Source organism: Sorex fumeus, unplaced genomic scaffold (genome assembly GCF_029834395.1).
Source record: "Sorex fumeus unplaced genomic scaffold, SorFum_2.1 ptg000061l, whole genome shotgun sequence".
Taxonomy (NCBI): Eukaryota; Metazoa; Chordata; class Mammalia; order Eulipotyphla; family Soricidae; genus Sorex; species Sorex fumeus.
The window spans coordinates 46,474,392-46,502,266 of NW_026606118.1; the positions used below are offsets into that span (position 1 = coordinate 46,474,392).

Genomic DNA, 27,875 nt, shown 5'->3' on the forward strand with positions numbered 1-27,875 from the left:
TGGCAGAGAGAACACAGATGTAGGATCTGATAGGAGACCACTGAAAAAGCATGACATGAATGACGCTGGAATGTGACTGAGAGGATGACTGGCAGGATTTTATAGAACACAGGAATCAGTGTTCACTTTAATCCAGCAATTAACAGTGAGATTAAGCTAAACAGAGACAGGATCAGGTTTCATTTGAAAACATCACTCTCTGCTAAGAATGTGTGTCATGAATTGGATGACATTTCCTCCTGTGAAACGGAGACCCAGTTACAGTTTGCAGTGGAAGAGAAGTTACACGCAGTTCATAAATATGCATGAAATGTACAAGGTGTAGAAAATTACACAGGAATGTTGTCCAGACAGTCATACCATGAGCATATTCTTCTGAGTGTTCTCAGGAACAAAGGCAGTTGAACTCAGGAAAGGAATCCTTTTGTTTATGTGAGCAGGTTTCTTCACCAAGGTAACAACTGCTCCTTGGGGTGCTTCTGTAAAGAAGAGGAACTTCCCTCATGCGCTCATTCCACCTTTCTCCTCAGTCTTCTCTCCAGCTCATCTAGGTTGCTGCCTGGGGGCCAGGCTGGCTCCAAACCCATGAAAATTTGCCAAGTATAAAAGCTTCTCAAGAATGAGATGGATCCTGGGGCATCTACCCCCGAGAAGCCAGACAAAGAAAATTTAGTAGGTGAGTTTCCTTTTCCTGCTTGAAACTTGTTTATACATATTATGCAATGTAAGACTTCTGGTGTTATGGAGAGTTCTAGAATTAGTACAAGGTGGATGGATAAATGTTGAGATTGTCTTGGCTTTATTTAGAGCCCAGGAATATAGATTTATTACTTGTCTCACAATTTGCTTCCTACACAGCAGCTATAACTTGCTCTAGATTTTTCCATTTCAGATATTATTTATGTTTATCTTTGCATTCTTTTATTTTTTATTGAAGCAAACACATGCTGGAAGGCTGAAATTTGTGGGGGGACCTTCTGGGGAGGTCTGGGATTTGGAACCACAAGCAGCAATGCTCAGGGTATACTCCTGGTGGGGTTCAGAGGGATTGGCAAGGATAGAACCCAGGTGAGCTGTGTGAAAGGCAAGTGCCCTATCCTTGTTCTATCACTCTGGGCCCTGAAAAACTGAAATTAATCCATTTTTAAATTTTATCTTATTGTTCTATGGTTTAAAAAACAAACAAACCGGAAAGTTGGTTTCAGAACTGAGGTTCCCAAACAGGAGGTAGGGAGATGGTAAGGGGCAGAGAGGGAGGGGCAGACTCAGTGGGGTCCAGAGATGTGAGGAGTGGGCAGTCTGGTGGTGAGTGCAGGGCAGGGACACTGCATCCCTGACACAGAAGCATTAGCACTGTTTTAAGCCACGTTGTCTCAGCAATCATAATTTTGAAATGATGAAATGGTAGGAAAGCTGCTTTGAAGTGCATCATGTTTGATGCGTGAAGAGAAGCTGGGAAAAAGAAAACTTAGCCAGTAAGTTAAGATTACCATTTTAAGTGCTAACGGTTACTGTGTCTTACAAAGCATTTTATTTACCTTATTATTTTTGTCTTACAACCCAAATTCTGAGGTAGAAAGCATGTATAATAGCCTTCTTTTGTTTGGGAGTTTGGTGGTTCTTGGTTTAGGGTCACAGTCACACTTGTCCGGGCTCAAGGGCTATTTCTGGATCCTGGCCGGGTTGGGGGAGCCCAGAGGAGCCTGTTCTCTGTGGTGCTGGGAATTGGGGGAGCCTGTGGGGTGGAAGCTCTCTCATGCAGAACAAGCATCCCTGCCCTTTAAGGCATCTCCTGGGAACTGAATCTTGGCTAGTTTTAAAAACTTATTGTGAATCCAGAAAATGATGATGATAGGACACACCTGTGTCTCTATGCCCCTGCGTGCTCCTCCTTATACTTCCAAAGAAGTGATAGTGGCATTTGGTTTGGTTTTTTGTCTTGTTTTGGTGCCACATCCAGCAATTTTCAGGGGTCACTCCTGGCTCTGCACTCAGGAATTACAGCTGGAAGTGCTCAGAGAACCAGGTCAGGGATACAGGAATTGAACCCAGTTTGGGCACGTGCAAGCCCTACCTGCTGTATTTATCACTCCAGTTCCCATGGTAGTAGCAGTTTGGAATGGCAAACACACTTGTTATCGATTTATAAAAATAAAACTGCACTTAAGATCCTCAGGCATCACTCCTGGTGGTGGTTGGGGAGCCATATGGGGTATCAGGCAAAGCACCCTGGCCACTATTCTATCTCTCCAGTCCCAAGAATTGGAATCTAATGTTTCTCTTGAAGTGGGCATAATAACATTGCTATACCAGGCACAGTGATTATCATTTGGAAGCGCCAAGGAGAGGTCTTCTCAAGAATAGTCTTCATTGAGAGATGATTGTTAGAACATCATATGCCTAAAAATAAATCATAAGTAACTTTGTAACTCTAATTTACAGTGATTTACAGTTAAAAGAAGTTTTTTAAGAATATTCTTCACCAGAGCCATAGGGAAAACTCAATGGGCAGAGCACGGCCTGGGTTCCCTCCACAGAATCACCAGGGGCAACCCCTCCACACACAGCACAGATCTGGGAGTAGCCCCCAGTACCACTGGGTATGGCCCCCAAAACAAACAACAGGAGGAGAATATCATCATTATCTTGGAATGTTCCTTGGACAGGTTTGCTTCTACTTCATGATTAAGACATCAGCCTATCCTGCTCTTTCTGGGCTGGGTGAATGCTTAATACCACTGAGATATTCTAAAGTGTTTGTTGCTTTCCTGGGGTTTTAAGGTAATGGAAAAAGTTCATTATCATGAACAAATGAAACCGGGGCTTATAGTTTACAACGCCTGATTCCATACGCTTCAGGCGGCTTTGGAAAGAAGTAGTGCCCATTCTTCTCTGAGCTCTAGCCATGAGCATGCTGCATTAACAAGAGGCATTATCTAGTCCTTCCATGTGTCCAGAAATTGCATGAATGTTCTCTAGTTACTTCAATGGGGATGACTTTGATTTACAAGATAACACACATTTTAGGACTATAATTTCACCCTTCTACAAAAAGTTTCTACCATTACTCACTTACTGCCAAACGATCAACTATTGACCAATGTACTACAAACCAGTACTATCCATTGGAGTCTCCCACGCACCTTCCCACAAAAACTCTCTCCCACCCCCACATCTGACACACAAACACACACACATATGCACACACATACACACACTGCATATGCACAAACACCCCACATGCACACACAAACACACACACTCCGCATACACGCACACACATGCGCACATATACACGCACATCACACACACTCCACATGTGCGTGCGCACACACATACACACACACACTCCACATGCACACACACACACACACACGCATGCATGCATGCACGCGCACGCACAATCTCAATTCTGTTGTAAGAATCAAAGCGTTAGATTCGGATCTGCTTTGTCTCTCTGTTTTATTCTGGAATCACTCTAATGATTTTGGAGAAACATGTGGAGTGCCAGGCAGGAATCCTGCCCTCGGTTCTAGCTCTCTAGCTCCAATATTTTCTCTTTTCTTGTAGTTGAGTAGTATTCCATTATGGGTGCATACCACATCTTTCCTTTGACAGAAGGGCCCATAGCTGACAGTACTTAGTGATTCTGTACTAGGGGTTGTTTGGGGACCATGTTTTTACCTCTCCACCCACTCTACCCCATCTTCTTCCTCTCATCTGTTATTGGGATTTGGGGCTGTTTCCAGATCTTAGCTACTGTAAAACAGTGTGGTAATGAACATAGATTTCTTGCAATAACTAATGCGCCCACTGATGGCACTTATTTCTGACCTTCGCTCACAAGTGAACTATTGATCTGTATTTCTCTTATTCTTATTTCTGTTTGAATAACTTGAATGGGTTTTAGTGACTATTTTGGGGGGTCACAAATTTACTAATCTGAAAAAAGAGATGAAGAATAAAAGAAAGTGAAAGAACATCAGAAAAAGATATCTCTTGTTGACCTGCAGGTGGACAGAAAAAAAAACACAATCCTGTGAATGTTGAGAGAATAAAACAATCACTGAATGCACGCCTTTAGGATCCTTGGACTATCATGTGTTTTGGGGTGTGTAACAACATTCAGAAGCTCCCATCATACATGTCTCTAATTCCAAAGCCAGTGACCACTGAAGAGTAGAGGGTAATTTGCATACATCTCCTGACTCACCACTCAAGCCTTTGACATTTTCTATTTTCTCTGCTTTCTTTCCTTCTCTCTCTCTCTCTCTCTCTCTCTCTCTCTCTCTCTCCCCCCATCCCTCTTTCTCTCTCTCTCTTTATTTATTTACTTCTCTTGATCTCAGAAACCTGATCATGCAAATCTTAGAAGTTCTTCCTAATAAGAATATGCAAAAAAAGGGCTCCTGGGCATCACCTCCAGAAATTCTGGGGATGGTGAGATCTAGGATGAACTTGATACTTTGCCTCCAAACAAGTTCTTGAGTTGGTGAGGTTACCAGGTTGACATCACACTGTGTGTAGTCAGGTATTTCTTTCTTTTTTGAAACTTTTTTCTTGAATCACTGTGAGATAGACCATTCAGGTATTTCTTCAGAGCAAGTCTGTGCTTTTCATGAAAGATGTTTTTTGATGTAAGCTGAGTACTATTGCAGAGAAGGAGGGGAAAGGCAATGAGGAAGATGATTAAGAGATGAAAGACAGTGTTTAGCCCTAGGGCTTAGATTTGATGCCCGGTGCTTAAGTCTATGATTCTCTAGAGAAAGAACCAGGAAGTGGCTAAGACAGTTTTACTGACTGCTTCAGTTCGCCCTACTGGAAAGAAATAAAAACAGGAAGGAATGTTTCATTCTCTATCTCCAGGCTCAGAGTAGGTTTTCATTTCATAGCCTTTGATTTTCATTCCTGAGAAGTTTTCTGCTCAAAAGAAACAAAGAACTTTATCTTAAATTTACATGATTAGCTCTTTAATTTCAGAATTGCATTTAAAATTACAAAGGTATGGGGCCAGAAGAATAGTACAAGAGGTTAACATGTGCCTTGAATGCATCTACCCAGGGTTCAGTCTCCAGCATGGGGTTTTCCATCTCCCCAACAGCACCAAGATTGGTCATTGAGCACAGAACCAGGAGTAAGCACTGAGTACTGTCAGGTATGGCCTCAAAACTAAAAATAAGCGAATGTAATTAGAAAAATATCAAAAATTAAGAAAATGGAAAATAATGCTATTTATATTTCCATAACTTAAAATTAGCCACTGTTGATATTTTGGTTACATTTTTCCAATATGCATCCTATGCATATTTTCCTGCTATTAAGGATCAGATTGTCCTTATAATTTTGGATCCCCCATGAAATTTTTTTCCTGTTAACATAGTTACTGTAACATCATGATTGTCTCACATTTGCAAATGAAAACAAAGTGCAAATGAAAACAACAGCGATTGTCTCATATCTTTGTAAATGAAAACAAGTGCATAATTTAAAACCATGTCAATAGGCTTATCAGGGTTTGCTTAATTATCCCTCTTAGGATGTTTTTTATTTACTACTGTTTTTTTTTATTTACTACTGTTAAAAATAACACTATTTATCTTAGACCATAAAGTCAAAAGACAAGAATTTGGACGCATGACTTTGGGTAGTGCTATTGCTTCAGAATGAAAAGTTTGGGTGATAGAGAGGAGAATGATGCAAGCAAAGATTTTCTCTTTATTTTCCTCCTCATAATGGCCTGGGGTGAAGGTAAAGTAAAGCAGCGTGAATGGTGGGGAAAGTGCAAGAGCATATGGTGTTAAAGTTAATTGACTCTCTTGAGAGAAAGCAGAGTCTCCTCTGACGGATCATTATTTCCAGACGAATGAAACACGTCAATAAATCGATGATGTTGTTGAGCATCATTTGGATAGTTCAAAGCAGTTATGGGGGTCTATTTCATTCGTTCTATGAATGAATTCAGAATCTACTGGGTATCAGAAGATGGACATATAAAAATGAAATGTCCAGGGACCCCAGGGAATACAGCTCAGTGCTAGTGTCTGCTTTCCACTTAGGAGACTGAATTTGATTCCTTGTTCCCCATAACCCCACATGCTGGTGTAGCGCCCCGTGTGAACCCCATAACCAAGTGTGGCAGCGTTAGTCATGACATCAGTCACCAAGAGAAGGGGAAGAGAGAAGAACATGTCTGCTCCTAAGGGCTAAGACTCCTTAGGGAAGATATACAAGTCAACTGAACTCTACAATGTACCACGAAGAGTGATGCAGAGAGAAGATATGTTAATGACACAGAAGAGGCTCCCCAGGTGCGCTCTCCCCACTGGCTCCAGATGAAGCCCAGGCGACCAAGAGCTTCCACAAGCAAGGCCCAGGTATGCAGGTTCTAGGACTAAGACTCCAAGCCACATGGGTGGCAGAATGTCCCTCCCCAACCCCCTGCCCAGTCTTGACCCTGGCTGTCATGCCCACAATCTGCCTTTGGGTGCCATCTTAGCACATCAACACTTCTGGTCCAGAGACACAGCAGTGAGTCCCAGAAGACACCACATCACCAGAGATCTCTCCAGGACTCATACCGAGCCAATTTCACTGGAGCACCTCAGATGGAGAAGGTACGCTCTCCCCACTTGCTCCAGAAGAAGCCCTGGTGACCAGGAACTTCCACAAACAAGGCCCAAGTATGTGGGCGCCAGGACTAAGACTCCAGGCCACATGGTGGTGGCAGTGGCAGAGGGATCGGGCTGTCCCTCCTAGGCTCCCTGCCCACTCTTGACCCTGACTGTCATGCCCACAATCTGCCTCCGGGCACCATATGAGCGTACCAATGGCCCTGGTCCAGGGATTCCCAGTTGAATCCCAAAATGTACTATCGCCCTTCAGAGAATGTCTCTGGATTCCAACCATTTACAATCTTAGAATTCCAGAAGACCTCTTATCATATTCAAAGTGAGCAATAGAAAATAAATTATCTAGTGTCTGCCCCTGACAGGCAGGCTTGAAGAAATGAAATGTCCAGGGACCCCAGGGAATACAGCTCAGTGCTAGTGTCTGCTTTCCACTTAGGAGACTGAGTTTGATTTCTTGCTCGCCATAACCCCACATGCTGGTGTAGCGCCCTGTGTGAAACCCATAACCAGGTGTGTAAGCATTAGTCATAGAAAATAAATAAAAATAAATAAATAAAATGTAAAAAAAAATAAGGAGTCTTAGCCCTTAGGGGCAGACGTTTTCTTTTCTCTTCCCCTTCTCTTGGTGATTGATGCCATGACTAACGCTTACACACTTGGTTATGGGGTTCACACAGGGCGCTACACCAGCATATGGGGTTATGGGGAACAAGGAGTCAAACTCAGTCTCCTAAGTAGAAAGCAGACACTAGCACTGAGCTGTATTCCCTGGAGTCCGTGGACATTTCATTTTTATATGTCCATCTTCTGATGCCCAGTGGATTCTGAATTTATTCATAGAACAAATGAAGTAGACCCCATAACTGCTTCGAACTATCCAAATGATGCTCGACAACACCATGGATTTATTGTTGTGTTTTATTCATCTGTGGTGCAAACTATAATGCCCCAAATAGAGAGTATTGGGGAAATTGTCTGGCAAAGAGGCAGGGTGAGGAGTGGGATGGGGGTGGGGGAGAATACAGGGGACATTGGTGGTGGAAAATGTGCACTGGTGGAGGGATGGGTGTTTGATCATTGTATGGCTGAAGCTCAAACATGAAAGCTTTGTATCTATAGCTCATGGTGATTCAATTAAAACAATAACAACAACAACAACAAAAGAAAAGACTTCCCTCAGAGGTGAGAGAAAAGTCTTCTTAGAGAGAAGGTGGTGGTGTGAGCTGAGACCCACAGGTGGCTGAGAGGAGACTTGTGTGCCCAGGACTGAGAGACACCCACTCTGCAAAAGTAGAGTATGGAGGTGGTGGTTGTGCACTTTAGCCTGTGGCTTTGTCCTCCAGACAGGAAGTGAGACTCAAAAACCCATCACTTGAAATGCTGAAGTTTGGATGTGCTAAGAACTGTGTATGGTTAGATAGTGTGTGGTATGGTGTGTGGCATCTTGTGTATGGAACAATAAGGTGTGTATACTGTGCGATATGGTGTACTGTATGACTTGTGCTGTGGTATGTGGGTGTGACATGACATGCTGAGTTGGTCTGCTGTGATGTGGCATATATGGTATTGTGTGTATTGTGGTGTGCATGTGGTATGGTGTGTGATATGTGATGTGTTTTGTGTGTGTGGTTTGTGCTATAAATGATGTGGTGTATGGTGTGCTGTGGTGTGATGTGTGTGATGCGTGTGGTGTGTGCTGTGGTGTTCTGTGGTGTGATGTGTGTGTGTGGCATGTGTGGTGCAGTGTGGTGCAGTGTGGAGGTGGGTATACATGTGTGTGTGCATGTGTGTAAGAAGCTTGGTCTCTGAGGGCAGGCAGAGTAAGCTGGGAAGATGCTGTCACACTTGACAATAGCTTCCCTGGAATTTTGTCATGAGGACATCACAGGACAAGATGCCTGTAGGGAGGAAGCCTGTGCCCAAGTTCTGCTGGCAGTGCTTCAACTCGTAAGAAGAGAGGGTGGGTTTAAGGTATTAAGCAGTGTGGGATCGTATATTAAAAACATTTTCACACCTGTGTGAAGGTCCCTCTCTCCCCTTCTTTCTCTCCAAGGCTGTTGAGATGCTGGCATTGCACTCAGGCTTGGCTGTGGTGCTTACTAGGGGCCGCTCACTGTCCTTGTGGTGCTTGTACACACCTGGTCTCCCTTCCTCCCTTCCTCCCTCCTTCACTTCTCTTCTCCTCCCCTCCCCTCCTCTTCCTTCTCCTCCCCTCCCCTCCCCTCCCCTCCCCTCCCCTTCATTCTCCTTTCTCTTCCCCTCCCCTCCCTTTTTCTCCTCCCCTCCTCTCCTCCCCTCCCCTCCTCCCTCTCCTCCCCTCCTCGCCTCCCTCTCCTCCCCTCCCCTCCTCCCTCCTCTCCCCTCCCCTCCTCCCTCCTGTCCTCCCCTCCTCCTCCTCCCCTCCCTCCCTCCCTCCCTCCCTCCCTCCCTCCCTCCCTCCCTCCCTTCCTTCCTTCCTTCCTTCCTTCCTTCCTTCCTTCCTTCCTTCCTTCCTTCCTTCCTTCCTCCCCTCTTTCTATTTTGTCTAGGAGTCCCACCAGCAGGGCTCAGAGCTGCTGGAACTCTCTCTGTGAGACTCTCCAGTGCTGCTGGTTGGATTGTTTGGCAGGAAAAGCAGGGTGAAGGTAATTTTAGGGTGATGGCAAAGCATTTTTGGAGCAGGCCTTTTCTTTTCTTTTCTTTTCCCCTTCCCTTGGTGATTGGTGCCATGACAGTGCTCAGAAGATGCTCTTGGCTTCACGCTTGGAGGTTACTCCTAGCAGAGCTTAGGGGACAAGGTGGTGTCAGGGATCATATTCTTAGCCTCCCACATGCAAAACACACTTCCCATCCCATCGAGCTGCCCCCAGAATCTCCCCCCAGTCCTCCTGTGAGTAAGAGAGTGCCCACACATTCCCCAAATTGACTCTTGGCAGCTTTGACTGAGATCAGGCTGGAAATAGGGTGATGTTTGGACCTAGGGTTACCCAGGTAATTTTGCAGAGGCCACTGGAACCATACCTGGCTGTGCTTGTGGGACCATGTGGTGCTGGAGCTCAAACCTAGGACCTTGTACATCTCAGGCATCTGCTCCACATTTTTGAGCTCCATGCCTCCTCCCCATCTTTTTATTCTTAGCAGAACTATCACCCCATTATGCAAGTTTCAATCCCCACAGTTTCAGTCACCACAAAATATTATCTCCTGCAGCAAAATAGTAAAATGTCTAGAGCATCACACTCACATAAATTATTGTTGTAAAGGATGCATTTTATCAGTTTTGGTTGTTAACATCTTATTATGTCTAATTTATTCTATTCTTTCAATTTTATTTTATTGGTGTTTGGGTTACATTTGGCAGTGGTCAGGGCTTATTACCAGCTCTGTGCTCAGTGATCACTCACTCCTGGTGAGGCTCAGGGGACTATATGTTGTGCCTATTGTTGAATTCAGGTTGACTTCAAACTGTGAAGAGAAGTTCCCTACTAACTGCAATCTTTTTGGTCCTTTATATCTAATTTATGAATTTAAATTTTTATAAGTTTGTATGTATAAGAACATTATGTGTGTGTGTGTGTGTAGGTTTTTATGGTTGTGAATATTCCCTGTAGTCTAAGAATATATCCAGTCCCCACAGATAAAGAGGAGAGCTGTAGCATTTATACAAATATACCACAATTTACTTATTTGTTCTATCATTGATGGATTTGGGCAGATAACTCTTCAATTTTTGATCTTTAGGAATAAAATTGCATTGAATAATCTTGAAGTTTTTTCCCATTGTAATTAACTCTTATTTCTCTTAAGTTGTAGTGAGATACTGGATATTGAGTTATAAAGTAGGTATATATTTCGCTTTAGTAGATAATCCAAATAGTTTTCTAAAGCAGATACACCAATTACCAGTTCACCAATATTTGAGTTCCAGTTCTCACAAACTTGCTAAATGTACTCTTGTCATTATTCAATGTTTGCCTTTCTGCAAGCTATGTATTGAACTTTGACTGTGGTTTTAGTTTTCATTTTCCTCCTGGGTATTGTCCATCTTTCCATTTGAGTGCATTTATTTATTTATTTATTTATTTATTTAGGCAGTGGTCAGTATTTACTCCTGATTCTACACTCTGGGATCTTTCCTGGTGGGGCTTGGGGGACCAATGTGGTTTCTGGGATTGGACCCAAGTTGGCCACATGCAAAGCAAGCACCTTACTCACTGTACTATTGCTCTGGCCTCAAAGTTTGGGTGTTTTTAAAGCAATGCCATAGTATGTGCTTTATGTGCTTTGGAAATGATTATTTACCAAAAGCTGGAGCGATAGCACAGCGCGTAGGGCGTTTGCCTTGCACGCAGCCAACATGGCCCACCCAAGTTCGATTCCTCCGCCCCTCTCGGAGAGCTCGGCAAGCTACCGAGAGTATTCGATATGCCAAACAGTAACAACAAAGTCTCCAATGGAGACGTTACTGGGCCCGCTCGAGCAAATCGATGATCAACGGGAGGGCCTTTACTTTACTTTACTTTACACAATCAGGGGCAAGGGTGGTAGGTAGCATTGATCTAATATTTCAATACTGCTGACCAAGCCATAGTTGGAAAGTAAATCAGTTGCGTAGGCTCTTCTATTTCCCAAAGTTAGTGAACTAGTGATTTGGATTATTCTCCCACATTTCCTGACCCCACACACATGATCAGCCTGGTCTTTAGTATTTGTCTTAGTACTAAAGGGAATTGAGATCTCCTGGGGGCTCTGAGCTGTCTCTAGGCACTGAAACCAAGCCCAGAGTGAAACCAAGCCCAGCCCTCTACAGATGAAGCTGTGTGTAGCACCATTGAACAAGGCTGCAAAAGCTGCCAAGAGTCGCATCAGTTCATGAGATGTGTGGGCACTCTCTTACTTACAGGAGAACTGGGGAGAGATTCTGGGGGACTAGTTCAATGGAATGAGAAGCAGAAGCAGCCCCTGAGCATTGCCAGATGTGGCCCCCAAACAACCTTCACCCTCTACAAACAAACAGAAAACAACAGGGACACTCTGCAGGAGCCTCTTGAAGGTTGAGGTGCAGATGGTCAGGGAGAATTCTGCATCACAAAAAAATTCCAGCCCAGGGCATCCCTCCTTTAAAACACTGCATGGTCCATGGCTTGGAGGCCAACCACACACTCTAGGGGAAAAGGGAGCTCAGATAGAGAAAGGAGCACCAAATAAAGGTTGTTGGGAGGATCCTCCTAAGATGGGAGAAGCATGCTGAAAGTAGACTATAGACCAAACATGATTGCCACTCAATTCCTCTTTTGCAAATCACAACACCCAAAAGGAGAGAGAGAGAGAGAACAAAAGGGTATGCCCTGCCACAGAGGCAGGGTGGGATGGGGAGAAAAGGGGGGGTGGGAGGGATACTGGGATCTGTGGTGGTGGGAAAAGGGCACTGGTGGAGGGATGGGTGTTTGATCATTGTATAAGTGAAACCCAAGCACAAAAATGTGTAAGTCTGCAACTGTACCTCATGATGTCTCACTATTAAAAAATTAAAAAAAAAAAATAAAACACTACATGGGTAACCTTGGGCCCAGAGGTTAGGAAGCAGAAGAGAAAATAGTGAAAGAGAGCAGGAGAAGAGACAGATGAGAAGCAACTGGGGCCAGGGCAAGGAAAGGTACAAAGGGCCAGGTACAAAGATGCTGCTAAGGAATGATAGAGTCAAATATCCAAACCACACCAACAACACTGAAATCAAGAGACCCACATTTTAGCAACCAAACTTGAGAAAGCTGCCTGTCAATAGGGCAAGCTGGGAGGGTCATGGGAGGCAACCTGGGAACACTGATGGAGGAAAGATGACACTGGTGGTGGGGTGGGTGCTGCTGTATTGTATGTCTAAAACTCAGTTATGAATCACTTTGTAAATTATAGTGCTTTAATTTTAAAATGTGAGAAAAATTAATAAAATGCATGTGTGTGTATATATATGTATATATACATATATATATATATTACACACACTCAATTCCGGGCCAGTTTTTATTTATTTATTTATTTATTGCTTTTTGGGTCACACCCGGCGATGCACAGGGGTTATTCCCGGCTCATGCACTCAGGAATTACTCCTGGCGGTGCTCGGGGGACCATATGGGATGCTGGGAATCAAACCCGGGTCGGCTGCGTGCAAGGCAAACACCCTGCCCGCTGTGCTATCACTCCAGTCCCCCGGGCCAGTTTTTAGTGAGAACTAGAATCCACCTATTCAATTCTTAGCACCAGAGCACCCTGGTTTGAACTGTAAATGGGGATAGGGGTGAGGTGAGGTGTTGTCTGAAAGACTGGGACTTCTGCAAGCCTCATCTGCGACTCTTCGTTCTCCCCACTGAGCTACTTGAGCTCAAGGGCTGAGCTGCTGGAGTCTGCAGGGAAGCCAGCTGGAGAGCTCACAGCCCAGTTCTAACCGGAGCTAATGACACCCTCAGGCTCCACAATTCTCCCAGCAGCTCAGCCCGTGGGTTGGGTAATTCTAATGCACAGGTGTAAATCTTGCAAGATAAATCACATCCTCATATCTTGTTTCACTTAGCTTATTTAGTCCTTCCCAGAGCCTGGCTGAACTGTAATGATGCGAGGGCTAATAGGACCCCGAAGAGCTCCTGGAGGTTAGGAAGATTGTTCTGTTACACACACTTGCTTGTGCAGCTGGGTGTTAAGCAATAGCTGCTCTGGAAATGTCTTGGGTTTCTTCAGGGCATGAAGGGTGGCTGGTGGTTTGTTGGTCCCAGCTGTCTGTGTGTGCTGCACTGCTTAGTCACAGCCTGGAATACCAGTGTGGTTTGCGTTACCAATTCTGCAGAGCTGGTAGGGAATGAAACACCAACAGTGGCAGGAACTTCTCAATGTTATTCTACAAATTCCAGGAGAGGAACCACAGAGATAGTGTAATGGGTAAAGTGCTTACCTTCTACTCAGCCAACCCAGGTTCAAATCCCAGCATCCCATATGACTCCCCAGAGCACTGCCAGGAATGCAGAGCCAGGAATAATCCTTGAGCATCACAATGTGTGACCCCAAAACTAAAAAAATCAAGAAAAAAAGATTCTGGGAGAGTGAAAAATATCCCATAAATAAAGACTGTTACTACAGCTTTGCTTGGAGAGAAAATTGCAAGTGATCTTAATGTTGACCAAAAGAAGAGTGTCAGAATAAACAAACAAGAATTAAGAATCGAAGAGGCAACAATTAAGAGGAATGAAGTAGATCTGTACATAATGACATGGAAATATATGCAGAGTTTTTAAACTTTGTTTCTTACTTCAAGGGTTACTGTGATTTACACTGTGGTTTATTTTTGTCACAAAAATATACATGTAAACCAATTTTAAAAAATGATGATTGGGGCTGGAAAGATATTAATGCAGGTTAGGTGCTTGCTTTGCTGGTGACCAATCCAGGTTTAAGCACTGGCATCACATGGCCTGAGCACAGAGGCAGGAGTAAACCCTGAGTACAGCCAGCGGTGGCCTGAAACAAAAAAAAAAATAGTAGAAGAAGAAGAAAAAAAGAAAAGAAGGTGACTCATGTAACATAAAAATATTCTAGGGGCTGGAGTGATAGCGTAGCGAATAGGGTGTTTGCCGTGCATGTGGCCAACCCCAGTTCAATTCCCAGCATCCCATATGGTCCCCTGAGCACCATCAGGAGTAATTTCTGAGTGCAGAGCCAGGAATAACCCCTGTGTATTTCCAGGTGTAACCCAAAAAGAAAAAAAAATTCTAAAGTGAAGTGGTGAGTCAAAACTCCATGTTTGGCAAATAAGAATTCTGACTTGAGAAATAATGTAATTAATATGATTAAGGTTTTAAGTTTTAGGTGGTTTGAAGTGGGATTTGAATTTAATTCCACCCAATTGCAATGCAGTACGAATTAAGTTCCAAAGCTCTATATTGGTAATGTGTGTAAACAAACAAACAAAAATATCCTGTGAAATGAGCCAATGAAACAAAACTCCATAAAGGCCGACAGTTCACAAGTCCTATTTAGTTTCTGGAACAGTGCCCATTCTGAAAAATGGGGGTAAAAGTTAGTAATGTCCCTGTACTAAGGTAGATGTTAATGAATGGACCTGGTACCTAACAAGAAGTTTTATTTACTCTTCAGCAAATCCTTCAAGATCTGTCATTTGATGCCCATAATACAGCTAAAAGTGAAATAGAGACTTGTAAAGATGGAGAGGTTTCCTAAGGCCATAAAATTGGTACCTAAGAGAGTTCTAGAAACTCACACCTAAAGACTCCTCAAAAAGGTTTTCCTTATACTACATTGTCTCTTTGTGGATAATAGCATCTGCTCGTGGATCTCAGAGGTTGCCTTAAATTTTACCCAGAGAAATTCTACAGTTCCAGGAAGCTGCTTTTAAGATGGCACCCAGAGGCTGGGGAGTTAACACAAAGGGCCAGAACATGCAAGGCCCCAAGTTTGATTCCTGGCCTCCCATTCTCCCCATTCCCTTCCCAAATTCTCAGGTATGACTCTGTTGCCCCTGTAATCCATTGTTGCCACAAACTTCAGATCTGCAACTTCCTGACTCAGTATTACTGAATAGATTCCTGGGGCCCAGGCTTTCTGGGGAGGCACCCTCTCAAATAAAATAAAATGACACCACATAGCTTCTAAAGTGGGTCATTCAGAGGGCCCCTCTAGGTAAGGATGTTTTGAGAACAACAAGCTCTGGCAGCCCCTTATAAATGCAAAGTGGTAATTATGATTGCTGATGACAACTTCATTTTCTTGGAATGGGCTAAACTAAATGCTTGGGTGAATATTTTCTTTTGATGTATGGGTACATGCATTCCTGGGTGTTTCTTGCATTCAAGTATATGAACGGATGGTGTTGGCTCATTGGCACCAGCAGGTTTATCTGGCACTCTGGATATCCTGATGCAGGCAGCTGCATGACCCTGCTAAGAACCACATCAGTGACAGACTTGCGTCTTTCTCATTTCCTAGGCATCAGCAGCAAAGGCCTTGGTGTGTGCGGCTGGATCCTGTTTTCCCTTTCCTTGCTGTTGATGATCATTACCTTCCCCATCTCCATATGGATGTGCCTGAAGGTAATGCCCTGGGAAATAAATTGGGCTCGCTATAGGAACTGATGAACCATTAAGACTAAATGCTCTCCCTTAATCTCTTAGATCATTAAGGAGTATGAACGTGCTGTTGTATTCAGATTGGGACGCATCCAAGCTAACAAAGCCAAAGGCCCAGGTAGGAGAACTCTGTGCTTATTCCTGACAATAGTAGCCACCCCGTTACTATTAACGCTGCCACCAGTATCTTCGTTAGCAGAACCACTTGAGAGGCAAAAAACAAACAAACAAACAAACAAACAAAAACTTATGGGAAGCCTTTGACTTTCTGTACACATGCAAGAGGTTGCACAATTGTGCCAATTAACAGGGCTGTCCACTAGACCGCAAGTTAGAGTTTGGAATCTGGGTCTATTTTTCGACACTCCAGTGAGCATGTCAGTGAACAAGAGCTAACCTGGTTACATTGACTGAATGTCAGTTGTTTCCAGGATCACTGAAGCAATGAAGAAGGAATGGGGGTAGGAAGAAAAAGATTAAGGTTGATGATAAGACCAGGGAGACAGCTCAATGGACTGAGCACATTCTTTTTCTGCAGCATTTTGGTTTGATTCCCAGCACTATGTATTACCTGAGTTCCACTGGGAGTAACCCCTAGCACACTGCCAGATGTAGCTTAAACCCCTCTGCAAAGAAACTCTCCAAACCCCAGTATAATAAGGCTGATGATTAAGTTACTAAGGGAAAGGAAATCCCAGGAGCTGATTTTTTAATTTTTACTCTGAAAAATAAAAGATAATTTCTGTTCTCAGTAATTAGATTAATAAAAATGTAGAGATGGAAAGCATTATTTAAATCCTTTGGTCACATATAGCATTTATTTCTATTCCTTTCTAGAAATAGTAGTTCTTCTATAACTTAGAATGAAAAATGTTCCTAATCACTCATGTTCTAGAAAGATGGGATTTTGGTTGGGGTCAGTGGGCATACAAGGTACTATACCTCCTTAAAAGTAAGATATTGACTAGTCCTAACTTTAGAGTATTTTTACTGGACTTACTTGAGTGTCAGCACTTGTTTTTGACTCATAAAACATAATGGCAGTTTCATCTGATAAGCCATAATAGTCTTGAATGGAGAGGTAATTGAAGCGATGTCTTAAGAAGGCCCCATGGAGAGACTAACACCCAAGAATAGTAGTGCTAGGTACCAGGAGGTTTGCTCCATGGCTCAATGGTTTGCTTCAAGGTTGGAAGCTAGCCTTACATGCTGGGGGAAAAGACAGCTCAGATAGAGACGGGACCACTAAGTGAAGGGTGTTTGGAGGACCCGCTAAGTATGGGAGATGCGAGCCGAAAGTTGACTATGGACCAAACACAATGGCCACTCAATATCTCTATTGCAAACTACAACACCCAAAAGGAGAGAGAGAACAAAAGGGAATGCCCTACCACAGAGGCAGGGTGGGGGAGGGGGCTAGGGTGGGCATGGTGGGAGGGATACAGGAATCAGGTGGTGGAGAATGGGCACTGGTGGAGGGATGGGTACTCAGTCACTGTATGACTGAAACGCGAGCACAGAAGTTTGTAAGTCTGTAACTGTACCTCATGGTGATTCACTAATAAAATTTTTAAAAAAATTAAAAAGAAGAGCCCATGAAAAACAGTGGTTGTCAGATGGAAGTATGCAATGACATTTGTTTTCTTCCTTCTTTAAGGGTGCATCTGAGTAAAGCTATTATCTCTCTAATTTAACTGAAATGTGTACTCAGCACTTGATCACATACTGTAGTCAGTTTTGGAATATCTGTTACGTAAACAACTATGAGAAACTCCACAAGGAAAAGTCTGTTAAAGAGATGTGGCCATTTCCAGTGGTACTTCTCCAGTTTCCTAAGAGGCCTAAGACAAAGAGGGCAAGAAATAATAAGTACTTAACACAGCGGTTCTTGTCAGTTTGTCAAGCAGAAATATTAGAATCGTCGGACTGCAGAATGGTAGAACTAGGATAACTACCTCCTAGTAATGTTAAATCTTGTGAAGAAAACATTATAAGCTAGAATAAAATTGGATTGGTAAGAGGTAGACTAACTCAGAGGACTATCAAGAAAAGTGTATCTTTTTAATGAATTTTCCCAGAAGATTTAGCACTCAATGTCCCAGGATAATTACTCTCGTCATATGTGTCTCTGGGGTTGATGAGTTACCTCAGTATATCCAAGGAGCCTATCCAAGGGAAAAAAGCCAAATTGCTAATGAAAACCTCTCCACTTTCATAAATTAGCACTGTAGCACTGTAGCACTGTCCTCTCGTTGTTCATCGATTTGCTGAAGCGGGCACCAGTAACGTCTCACAACAAATTGTGAGACTTGTTGTCACTGTTTTTGGCATATCGAATACGTCACAGGTAGCTTGCCAGGCTTTGCCATGTGGGCAAGATACTCTTGGTAGCTTGCTGGGCTCTCTGAGAGGGGAGGAGGAATCAAACTTGGGTTGGCCTTGTGCAAGGCAAACGCCCTACCTGATGTGCTATCGCTCCAGCCCTTCATAAATTACTCCTTTATAATGAAAGTGCCAGTAATAAGAGCTGCCACTTCTTGACCATTTACTACAGTATGTTTATACTGTATTTCATTATCATGTTAAACTAGGCTAAATCTTCATGACCATCTTAAGTATCTTAGGTAGTGGAGGCTCAGAAAGGTTTGGTGACTGTTCCCATGTCTCTGGCTAGAAAGTGGAAGACCTCAAGGACCATATTCTTCCTCAGTGGCCTGACACCCAAACTGTGGTAAATTAGGCATTAATCCCTCTAAGAATTCAGAAAAGTTTAGAGATCAAAAGGAAGAGAGAACCTTAGTATGGAGATTAACTAAGCAGGTGTTTCTTCTCTGGAAAAAAAATAGCACAATAATAGCAATAGAATAGAAGTGGAATAGTCTCTGCATCTTATGGGTGAATTTTGTGATTGTAGAATTGCAGAACTGTCCTCCCAGTGTTCATCGATTTGTTTGAGCAGGCCCAGTAATGTCTCCATTGTGAGACTTGCTGTTACTGTGTTTGGCATATCATTCACCAGGGTAATGTTAAGGAGTCACCAGTTGCTGAAATGAGTTTTTTCTCAACCCCAGCTTTCCCTTTGAAGCTTTCCCCGGCTTCAAACCAAATACTTCACACATCAGAGAGAGGTACATGTATTTACAATCAGGGACCCCCATTATATCTGAGCTATAAGACAGCTAAGGGAAAACTGTGAGTTTTACAGTAGATTGGTCATAGAGTCTCGAATCCTAAGATTTTTATTTCCAATGCTCTTTCAGTCTTATTGAAAAATAAATGAAAGTTGGCATTATGAGTATTCAAGGTCCAAACAAATCTATTACTTGAAACCTCTATCGAGATGCTTTTAATATGGGGCAGCTGATTTCCAAAATAACCTTTCCAATTAACACAAAATCAGCACTTGGATAGAAGTAAATTAAGCATTTTAAAGATAAAATCAAATAACGACAGATCAAAAGTCTTTAATCTCTTCCCAAAAGATTTCAATTCCTAAGGAGCTTTCCTGATGAGTCATTGATTACTGGAAATCATATTCCCTAAATTTATAGGTATACACGTATTGAAGGTAAATGAAAAGCATTCATAATCTTATGAATATAGTATGAGAAATGTCTGAAACGTAGCTCAGAAGTGAAGCACATGCCTTGCATATGTGAAGCCTTGTGTCAGTCCCTGGCACAGCAAAGAACTGGAAGACAGTTAATGGTAGTTATTTGCAAAAGGGTAAACTTTTAAACCAAACTTCCTTCTTCTTAGGTTTGATCTTGGTCTTGCCCTGCATCGATGTGTTTGTCAAGGTTGATCTCCGAACTGTTACTTGCAATATTCCTCCACAAGAGGTAATGATGTTTTTTGGTGAAAGGTATTTTTCCTGGAAATAACACCCTTATCTTATACCTTAAAAGGACAACCGCATTTTCACGGCATTTATTTTTATCTATATGGATAAGGGTGAACTGAATTCCCAAAGATCTTTTTCAGGGCTATAACTCCTGAAATCACTGACCTTCATTTTGCAAATAATAATGAGGGGCCAGAGAGATAGTACAGTGGTTAAGGCACTTGCTTTTTATGTGACCGACTCTGGTTTGTTCCCATAACTGCATATGATTCCCTGAGTACCCTGAGCACAGAACCAGGACAAGCTCCTGAACATCATGGGATGTGGTTTATCCCCTCTAGAAAAATCAACATATATGAATAAATACGATTGTTCTCCTTCTGGCCCAGGAAATGCAATCAAGACATCCCAAATAGCTGTCTCTATGCTTTTGGATGAAACCATAGACCTTCCTTTAGAATCCAACCGCTCATAAGCAACTCTCGATGCTTTAACACAGTAAAGGCTTTCTGGCTCTATAGCAAAAGTAGTAGGTGGGAGAAAAGACCTCTAGTTTCCACACCCTGAACTCTCAGCACTTTTCAGTTTCTCCAAAGCACCTCATCATATTGTTCAGAGTGATTAACACAAAGCTTTTGTACAAAACCAAATGGATTTTTCTCCACTGGAAATAGAGCATGGTCTTTGGTGCTTATCTATATTTTCTGAGGCACTGCTGGTGATGATAAAAACTGGAACCCAAGAGGAGTTTGGGGGTCAGGAATGAGATGTTCTACCTCTCTCTGGAAGGTATAATTGAAGAAAGGCTCTATTGTTACTTTATAAAAGGGGAGTGCCTATTCTTGCTGGAAGACCAAGAACTTTGATGACCTTCCTGGGATGGGCACCACTTGTGTGGAAATTCTGTTTTCAACTGGGATGATATTCTATTCCAGACAGGACAGAATTGTGACTGCTGGTATCAGTTGTCATTATCACTCTACATTTTTGGGAAGGCTTCTTGGGACAGCATTGCCAATTGTTGTACATCACAAATGGATTTTCCCTGTTCTTCTCTTCAGATCCTCACCAGAGACTCTGTGACAACGCAGGTGGACGGAGTCGTCTATTACAGGATCTACAGTGCCATCTCAGCGGTGGCTAATGTCAACGATGTGCACCAAGCCACGTTTCTGCTGGCTCAGACCACCCTGAGAAATGTCTTAGGGACACAGACTTTGTCTCAGATCCTATCTGGCCGAGAAGAGATTGCCCATAGCATCCAGGTAAAGAATGTGGATTCGGCATCTTTCCTTCTTTCCTTTTAAAACTCAGTGATTATCAGATGTCAGCAGTTCTCAGCAATCCTCCGTGTTGTGGACATATGTATACATATATGCACATATGTGCACGTACACACACACACACACACACCTACTTCAGAACAATAGCTTCCAACTTATGATTTTGTTTCTTTACAATCATGAGACAAAATTTAAATATCTGCATAGGAGAAGGGGTTGTTGGAATTATGATTCTCTTTCCTTTCTCTGGCTTTCAGTGTTTGTAACATTGTAGCATTGGCATCAGCATTGTTACACCTTGGCATTTCCTGAGGAGCATAGATACCAGCTTTATTTTTAGTTTAGCTCACTCCAGAAACGCTGCCATTTCTCATGCAGCAGCTATATTCCTAGATTTCAGCACCGAGTGGGATTAGAATAGGGGTCAGCTGAGACTACATAGCCTGGTCATCACTGAACAATCTGACTGATGTGCTCATCAGTATCAGTGATAAGATGGAAAGTAACCACAATTGTAGAATTGATAAAGACGAACCCTAGATTCATCTCACACGTCATACTTGCTTTAATTTATTTTGTTTCTTTTGTTTTGGGGATCACACCCAGCGATGCTCAGGATTTAGTCCTGGCTCTGTGCTCAGGGATCACTCCTGGCAGGCTTGGGGGACCATATGTGGTACCAGGGATTAAACCCTGGTAGACCACATGCAAGACAAATGCCTAACCACTATACTATCACTCTGGCTCTGCATACTCTCAGTTTTAGGTATTCTCATCTGTATTTACTTTTCCTTCCTTCCTTCCTTCCTTCCTTCCTTCCTTCCTTCCTTCCTTCCTTCTTTCCTTTTTCTTCTCTTTCTCTCCCTCCCTCTCCTTCTCTGCCTTTCTTTATTTCTTTGAAATTTTATTGTTTCACTGGTACAACAAACAAGAAACCCAAGAAATGATATATTTTCCCCTACAACTTCTGTGTTTTCTTCTATTAGATACGTCTGCTTTTGAGATCTCCTTTAGTCCTTTAGGGGGATTTACCTCTGATTTTTCTTAACATGTGAGGCCTGGACGGGCTGGAGCGATAGCAGGGCTGGAGCGATAGCACAGCGGTAGGGCGATTGCCTTGCACGCAGCCAACATGGCCGACCCGAGTTTGATTTCTCCGCCCCTCTCGGAGAGCCCGGCAAGCTACCGAGAGTATCACGCCCGCATGGCAAAGCCTGGCAAGCTCCCCGTGACGTATTCGATATGCCAGACACAGTAACAACAAAGTCTCCAATGGAGACGTTACTGGGCCCGCTCGAGCAAATCGATGATCAACGGGAGGGCCTTTACTTTACTTATTACTTTTCTTAACATTACCTTAGGCCTCTTATGTGCATAGCATGAAATGCCCTTCCCCCCGTCCCCCCGTCCCCCATTTTCCAGTGATGGTATGAGTTCTGCATTATTACTCTCCACATCACGGGTAGGGGGGCCATGGCTTATACACCCTCCATGTTTCCATGATTGGCTCAGAGCGAGGTTTTCCACCCCCAGGACTTCTACAAGGATTCCAGAAAGGCAAAGGATCACTTGATATTACATTAGGCAGCCTACATCTCTCCCCTCTCCTTTGAGGGAACAGCGTTCTCGTTCTTACCGTCTAAAGGTGTTCCTTATCATCCCTCCATGACCACAATTACCAGCAAGACTGCTTTAGTGGGTTTCCACTTTTACAAGGGAAGAGAATGTGACTGTTCTTTCCCTAAGAAGTATGATATAGGAACGAGTCAAAAAAACAAAAACAAAAACAAAACAACAATTAAAACACACTGACACACACACAACACAACATCGTGTCTGGGAAGATGATTCCAGGGACTGAATGTGTGACTTGCATGCAAGGGGCCTGGGTTCTCTGCTTGACAAGCACGACCAGGAGCAATTCCTAAGCATTGAGCTGGGTAAAGTCCCTGTATACTTCAGGTTGTAATCCTCATTCATCCCTTTGCCCCTCCACCAAGTAAGCATGCCTTGCTATCTATTGCTCACAGGGTAGAGGTGTAAACAGTAAAAGATAAATAATATTGAAAAATAACCCAATAATATTTAGTGAATCATCACCAGACATGGTAACTGGTGTTCCATACAACACTGTAGCGCTGTCCTCCCGTTGTTCATCTATTTGCTTGAGCAGGCACCAGTAGCGTCTCCATTGTGAGATTTGTTGTTACTGGTTTTTAGCATATCGAATACGCCACGGGAAGCTTGCCAGGCTCTGCCGTGCGGGCAGGATACTCTCGGTAGCTTGCTGGGCCCTCCGAGAGGGATGGAGGATCGAACCCGGGTTGGCCTTGAGCAAGGCAAATGCCCTACCTGCTGTGGCTATCACTCCGGCCTGGTGTTTCATGTAAGTTCCTCAAACTTCATACTAATTCTGGAAGAAAACTTCTTCTGGGCAAGAAGAAAGAGAAAACCAGGGAAGCTAAGTATCCATCTAATGATTTGCAGCTATGAATGGCAGACTCAGCCCCTGCCCAAGTCTGGCTGAGAAACCCACACAATACTGACTGCCTAGTGTTAGTGACAGAGTACTGGGGTATGGTGCCCCAAATCTAAACGCACAGTACAGACTGTAGTAGAGATGTTTTAGAAGTGTATTCTGCCAAGAGACCATCCATGAAACAGCTTTCCTGGTTTTGTTCTTAAAATTTTCCTGGGATTGGGGCTGGAGCGATAGCACAGAGGGTGGGGTGTTTGCTTTGCATGCATCCCACCCGGGTTCGATTTCCACCATCCCATATGGTCCCCTGAGCACCGCCAGGAGTAATTCCTGAGGGCAGAGCCATGAGTAACTCTTGCATATTGCCTGGTGTGACCGAAAAAAAAAATAAAATAAAAATAAAATTTGCCTAGGAATTGTTTTTGTTTTTATTCTGAGAGCTTTAGTGATGCCTTTAAGCTCAAGTTTCCCATTCCGTGGTAGAAATACAGGCAGAGTGAAACAAAAGGGCTTTCCTGTACCTCTCAGAATGCAGGTTCTTTCCGACTGCTGACCATGTCCTCTCTTTTCACACAGACCTTACTCGATGATGCCACGGAGCTGTGGGGCATCCGTGTGGCGCGTGTGGAAATCAAGGATGTGCGGATCCCAGTGCAGCTGCAGCGGTCCATGGCGGCAGAGGCCGAGGCCACTCGTGAAGCCCGGGCCAGGGTGAGCGCTCCCCCACGGACTTCGACGGCAAACCACCATGTCCGGAGCAAAGATAGAGTTGGCTCAGACAATTGATTGCGTCTCTACTCTTTTGATAGAAAAGGGGGTTACTGGGTCGGAGAGCTTGCATTGTGGATGAGTTCATGTCTTGGGCAGAGGCTTGAGCCCTGAGCACCATAGTTCCTGAGCACCAAGCCAGGAGCGATCTTTGAATACTGAGCTGGAAGAAGTCCTGAAACACTGCTGGGTGTGACTCAAAGCCAAAAACAAAACAAAACAAAACAAAACAAAACAACACACACACAGAAAAAGGAGATTCATTCAGGCATTAAATATTTAAATTCCAAACTCACCAGTGTCTGCATCTTCCAGCAGTGACCTTTTCATTTAACATTTCAAATAGTGCATGTATGAAAGATTTTTCTTAAAAGATAAAACAACTATGGTATGAGCCATGTAAAATTATTTTCCATTCTCTCATATATACAGTTGTCCCCCCTTCTCCTCTGGGGATATGTTAAATAATGCTCAAGTGAATGCCTGAAACCACATATAAGACTGAATCCTATATACTACTATATGTTTTTCCCAGATAAAACTTACCTAGGAAAAAATTCAGTTTATGAATTAGGCATGTTAAGAAATGGACAAGAATAACTAATCATTCACCATCACGACCATCCTGTTGTTCGTCGATTGCCTCGAGCAGGCCCCAGTAACGTCTCCTTCATCCTAGCCCTGAGATTTTTAAAAAGTACCATATTCAAGGCTCTTTCAGGGTTAGGAGAAGGAGACCCATCATTGTTACTGGTATTTGGCATATTGGGTACGCCACGGGGAGTTTGCCAGACTCTGCCGTGTGGGCAGGTTACATTCAGTAGCCTGCCAGTTTGTCCAGAGTAAGAATGAGATAATCTTATTAACTAATCATTACATAGGAAAATATAAGTAATATATTGTGAACTAAAATAGGGAGGCTTCGTTTTTACAGTTTTATGATTGATCCATAGATGATGATCAGTTTGATCAGCTTTAGGGAAGCATGTCACCTGTGCTGGGCCAGACTGGAGTACAGCAGGTGGGCCCTTATTTTACATGTGGCCAACCCAGGTTCCCCAGCACTGCCAGGAATGAGCCTGTGGAGAGTCACACTGAGCACTGCCAGGTACGGCTCCAAAACCAAACCAAACCAAACCAACCAACCAACCAACAAAATGCAAGTCTTGGGCCCAGGACTGCTTCACAACATGCCCAGTGACTTAGCAATGCTCTGATTCTGGTTATCTCCTAGACTTTCCCTGAGAAAACAGAATAAAGCAGCTCCCCAACTTCCAGGTCTCCCCTTAAACTAAGTGTATCCGAGCATGGGGTGATTTCAGGGGGTATCATGTAGTATTGCAAAGCTGGCGATTCTAAAGAGGCCACATTGGATTTTTGTTTACTTTCACTGGGGGGAGGGGTTGGGCTCTGCATGCTCAAGATCTACTCTGAGCACTAAGCATTCAGTGGTGCTTAGGATTCTGTGTGGTTATGGGGATCAAACCCATGTCAAGCATGTGCATCAGCCCTTTGAGCCAACTTCCTGGCCCCAATATATGTCTTTTAAGCATCAATGTTCTAGAATTTTAAGTGTATTGGATTAATCATGAGCAACTAGATACAGTCCAGGGCAGAATTGTCACTTTCGTGTTGGTATGGTTGAGTTTCCTCACCTATCAGAAACCAACAGAGGTTAGAAGCCAGAAGTTATCATACATTATCCAGATTATTAAATGTCCAAAAAAGAGTTTCCTTTGCCCTCATTTCTTATTCACTTATGATCTTTCTGCTAAGTTCCAGCCACCTCCAAACAGAGGGTTTGATTGTTATAGAAGCAAAAGTGCTTTCACACATGGCCAGAGAGGGGCAGCCAAGTTCCAAGTCCCTCTTGGAGAGTCTGAAGGCCAGAGAGGAAGGAATAATGAAGGGATTCCAGGGATTTTAACAGATTGGCACTTCTTGCTACTGGTCATCAAAAGCGCAAGGAATTTGAGAAGGTCCTTGATTCTGAAAATGAGACTCCCTTAGACACACAATGAAATCATAACATCTACGAGAAGTCAAGAGCAAAAAGTTAGTTGAGAGATTGAATTTCAACATCTCTGAAAAATGAGTGTAGCAGATGGAGAGGCTCCAGCAGGGCTGATATCTTGGAAAAAAGAGGTTTTTATTTTTATTGCAAATGCAATCAAGGGACTCAAATTATAATCTATCCCCTCTGCCTTTGGTCATCTCAAATTTCTCTAATCACATTAAGATGGGAAACTCTTCTCCTTGCCAAAGGAGTAGATTGAATGCGTGTTGCAAAGCGGAGGCCAGGGGAAAGCTGTGTGTCCACAGTACAGAAAGTACGAGAAGGAACGAACGACAAGCTCTCATTTCTGAACCTTTGCATTTCTGTTGTTCTAGGTCCTGGCAGCAGAGGGGGAAATGAATGCCTCCAAGTCTCTCAAGTCGGCCTCCATGGTCTTGTCCGAGTCTCCCATAGCTTTGCAGCTGCGCTACCTACAAACATTGACCACTGTGGCCACCGAGAAGAATTCCACCATCGTGTTTCCTCTGCCCATGAACATACTGGAGGGCATAGGTGGTATCAGCTATGATAACTTCAAGAAGCTTCCTAACCGAGCTTGAGGGCCTCTGCTGCGGGTGACATGCTTAGGGAGTTGGATCTATTTCCACGGAGAGTCCAGCAGCTAGGAGTGTGGAAACTCTCAACACAATTCGGGCAGAGCAACTCCACGCTAGTGTAGCGTTAGCAGGCAATCATGTGGTAGAGGCATCCCCAAACTAAAAGAGAGCAGAAATAAAGGCTGGATGCTACTTCTCTATTCAAGAACAACAATGACTTGGCTGTGGCTGATGTGTAGCAGGAGTTTTCTTTGACGTAGAAGGCGGGACTCTGGGTGACTGCAACTGAGATTTCAGAATTATTTAAATTATTCGAAGTTCTTTGAAATACTTTAGATCATATATCAAGTCATATAGGTCTCCTATTTGTGATAGATATTGACTTGATTATTTCAAAGTCATGCCTTGATGTTTCTAATCATTATGATGCCTCCCTTCCTCCAATTTCCAGCCCCACCCCTACCTTCCGGCCCATGATAGCTTAAAGTTTGGGTGATATGAGTTGGGGTGTTAGGCAAGACTTTAGGTCACCGAAACTCTTAGACTCCTACTGCAGACTCACCACCCCACACCTCGCCCCCTCAGGGGCAGACTGCACCCACTCTTGGCCTTTGTTTCCTTGCTACTTGCTCTCAGCTGAGTGGTGACTTATTCTTTGACCCCAGCTCCTGTCTCCCAGGTGGGCTGAGTCCTCTGGACACAGCAGTGGACAGGCGCTTTATCTGCATTAATGTGAGACATCTAGCAATGTGTTTCCCTGGGACCTTCAACTTCTCATTGCTGTTAGTTCTGACAGCGACAGTAACCAAGAATTGTTTGCACACTCATCTCCTGCTCCCTGCTGTGGGGTACAAACTCTGTTAGAAATAAAGAATTCATAGAATTGAGTCACTGTCATTGTTCCTATCCTCCCATTGTTCATTGATTTGCTCGAGCGGGCCCAGTAACATTGTGAGACTTGTTACTGTGTTTGGGTATCGAATACATCACGGGGAGCTTGCCAAGCTTTGCCGTGCAGGTGAGATACTCTTGGTAGCTTGCAGGGCTCTCTGAGAGGGGCGAAGGAATCGAAGGCAGAGGAATTGAACTCTGGTTGACCAGGTCGGCCCCTTGCAAGGCAAATACCCTACCTGCTGTGATATCACTCCA

The 27,875-nt window shown here is 43.6% G+C and overlaps 1 protein-coding gene across 1 annotated transcript; it reads left to right on the forward strand.

Moving 5' to 3' along the window:
• Positions 1-566: 566 nt before the first annotated feature.
• Positions 567-26,943, forward strand: STOML3 (stomatin like 3). The gene is made up of 7 exons (XM_056126259.1): positions 567-676; positions 15,600-15,703; positions 15,785-15,857; positions 19,499-19,581; positions 20,645-20,848; positions 23,922-24,056; positions 26,505-26,943. Exons 1-7 carry the CDS (start codon positions 625-627, stop codon positions 26,727-26,729), a joined length of 876 nt encoding a protein of 291 aa, XP_055982234.1. The 5' UTR covers positions 567-624; the 3' UTR covers positions 26,730-26,943.
• Positions 26,944-27,875: the final 932 nt, after the last annotated feature.

Excerpts from the sequence above, each read along its gene's own strand:
- STOML3 (XM_056126259.1), top strand. The coding sequence starts at position 625 with ATGGATCCTGGGGCATCTACCCCCGAGAAGCCAGACAAAGAAAATTTA. Across the intron at positions 15,704-15,784 it reads CCATATGGATGTGCCTGAAG|ATCATTAAGGAGTATGAACG; the intron begins GTAATGCCCTGG and ends TTAATCTCTTAG. Across the intron at positions 20,849-23,921 it reads AGATTGCCCATAGCATCCAG|ACCTTACTCGATGATGCCAC; the intron begins GTAAAGAATGTG and ends CTTTTCACACAG.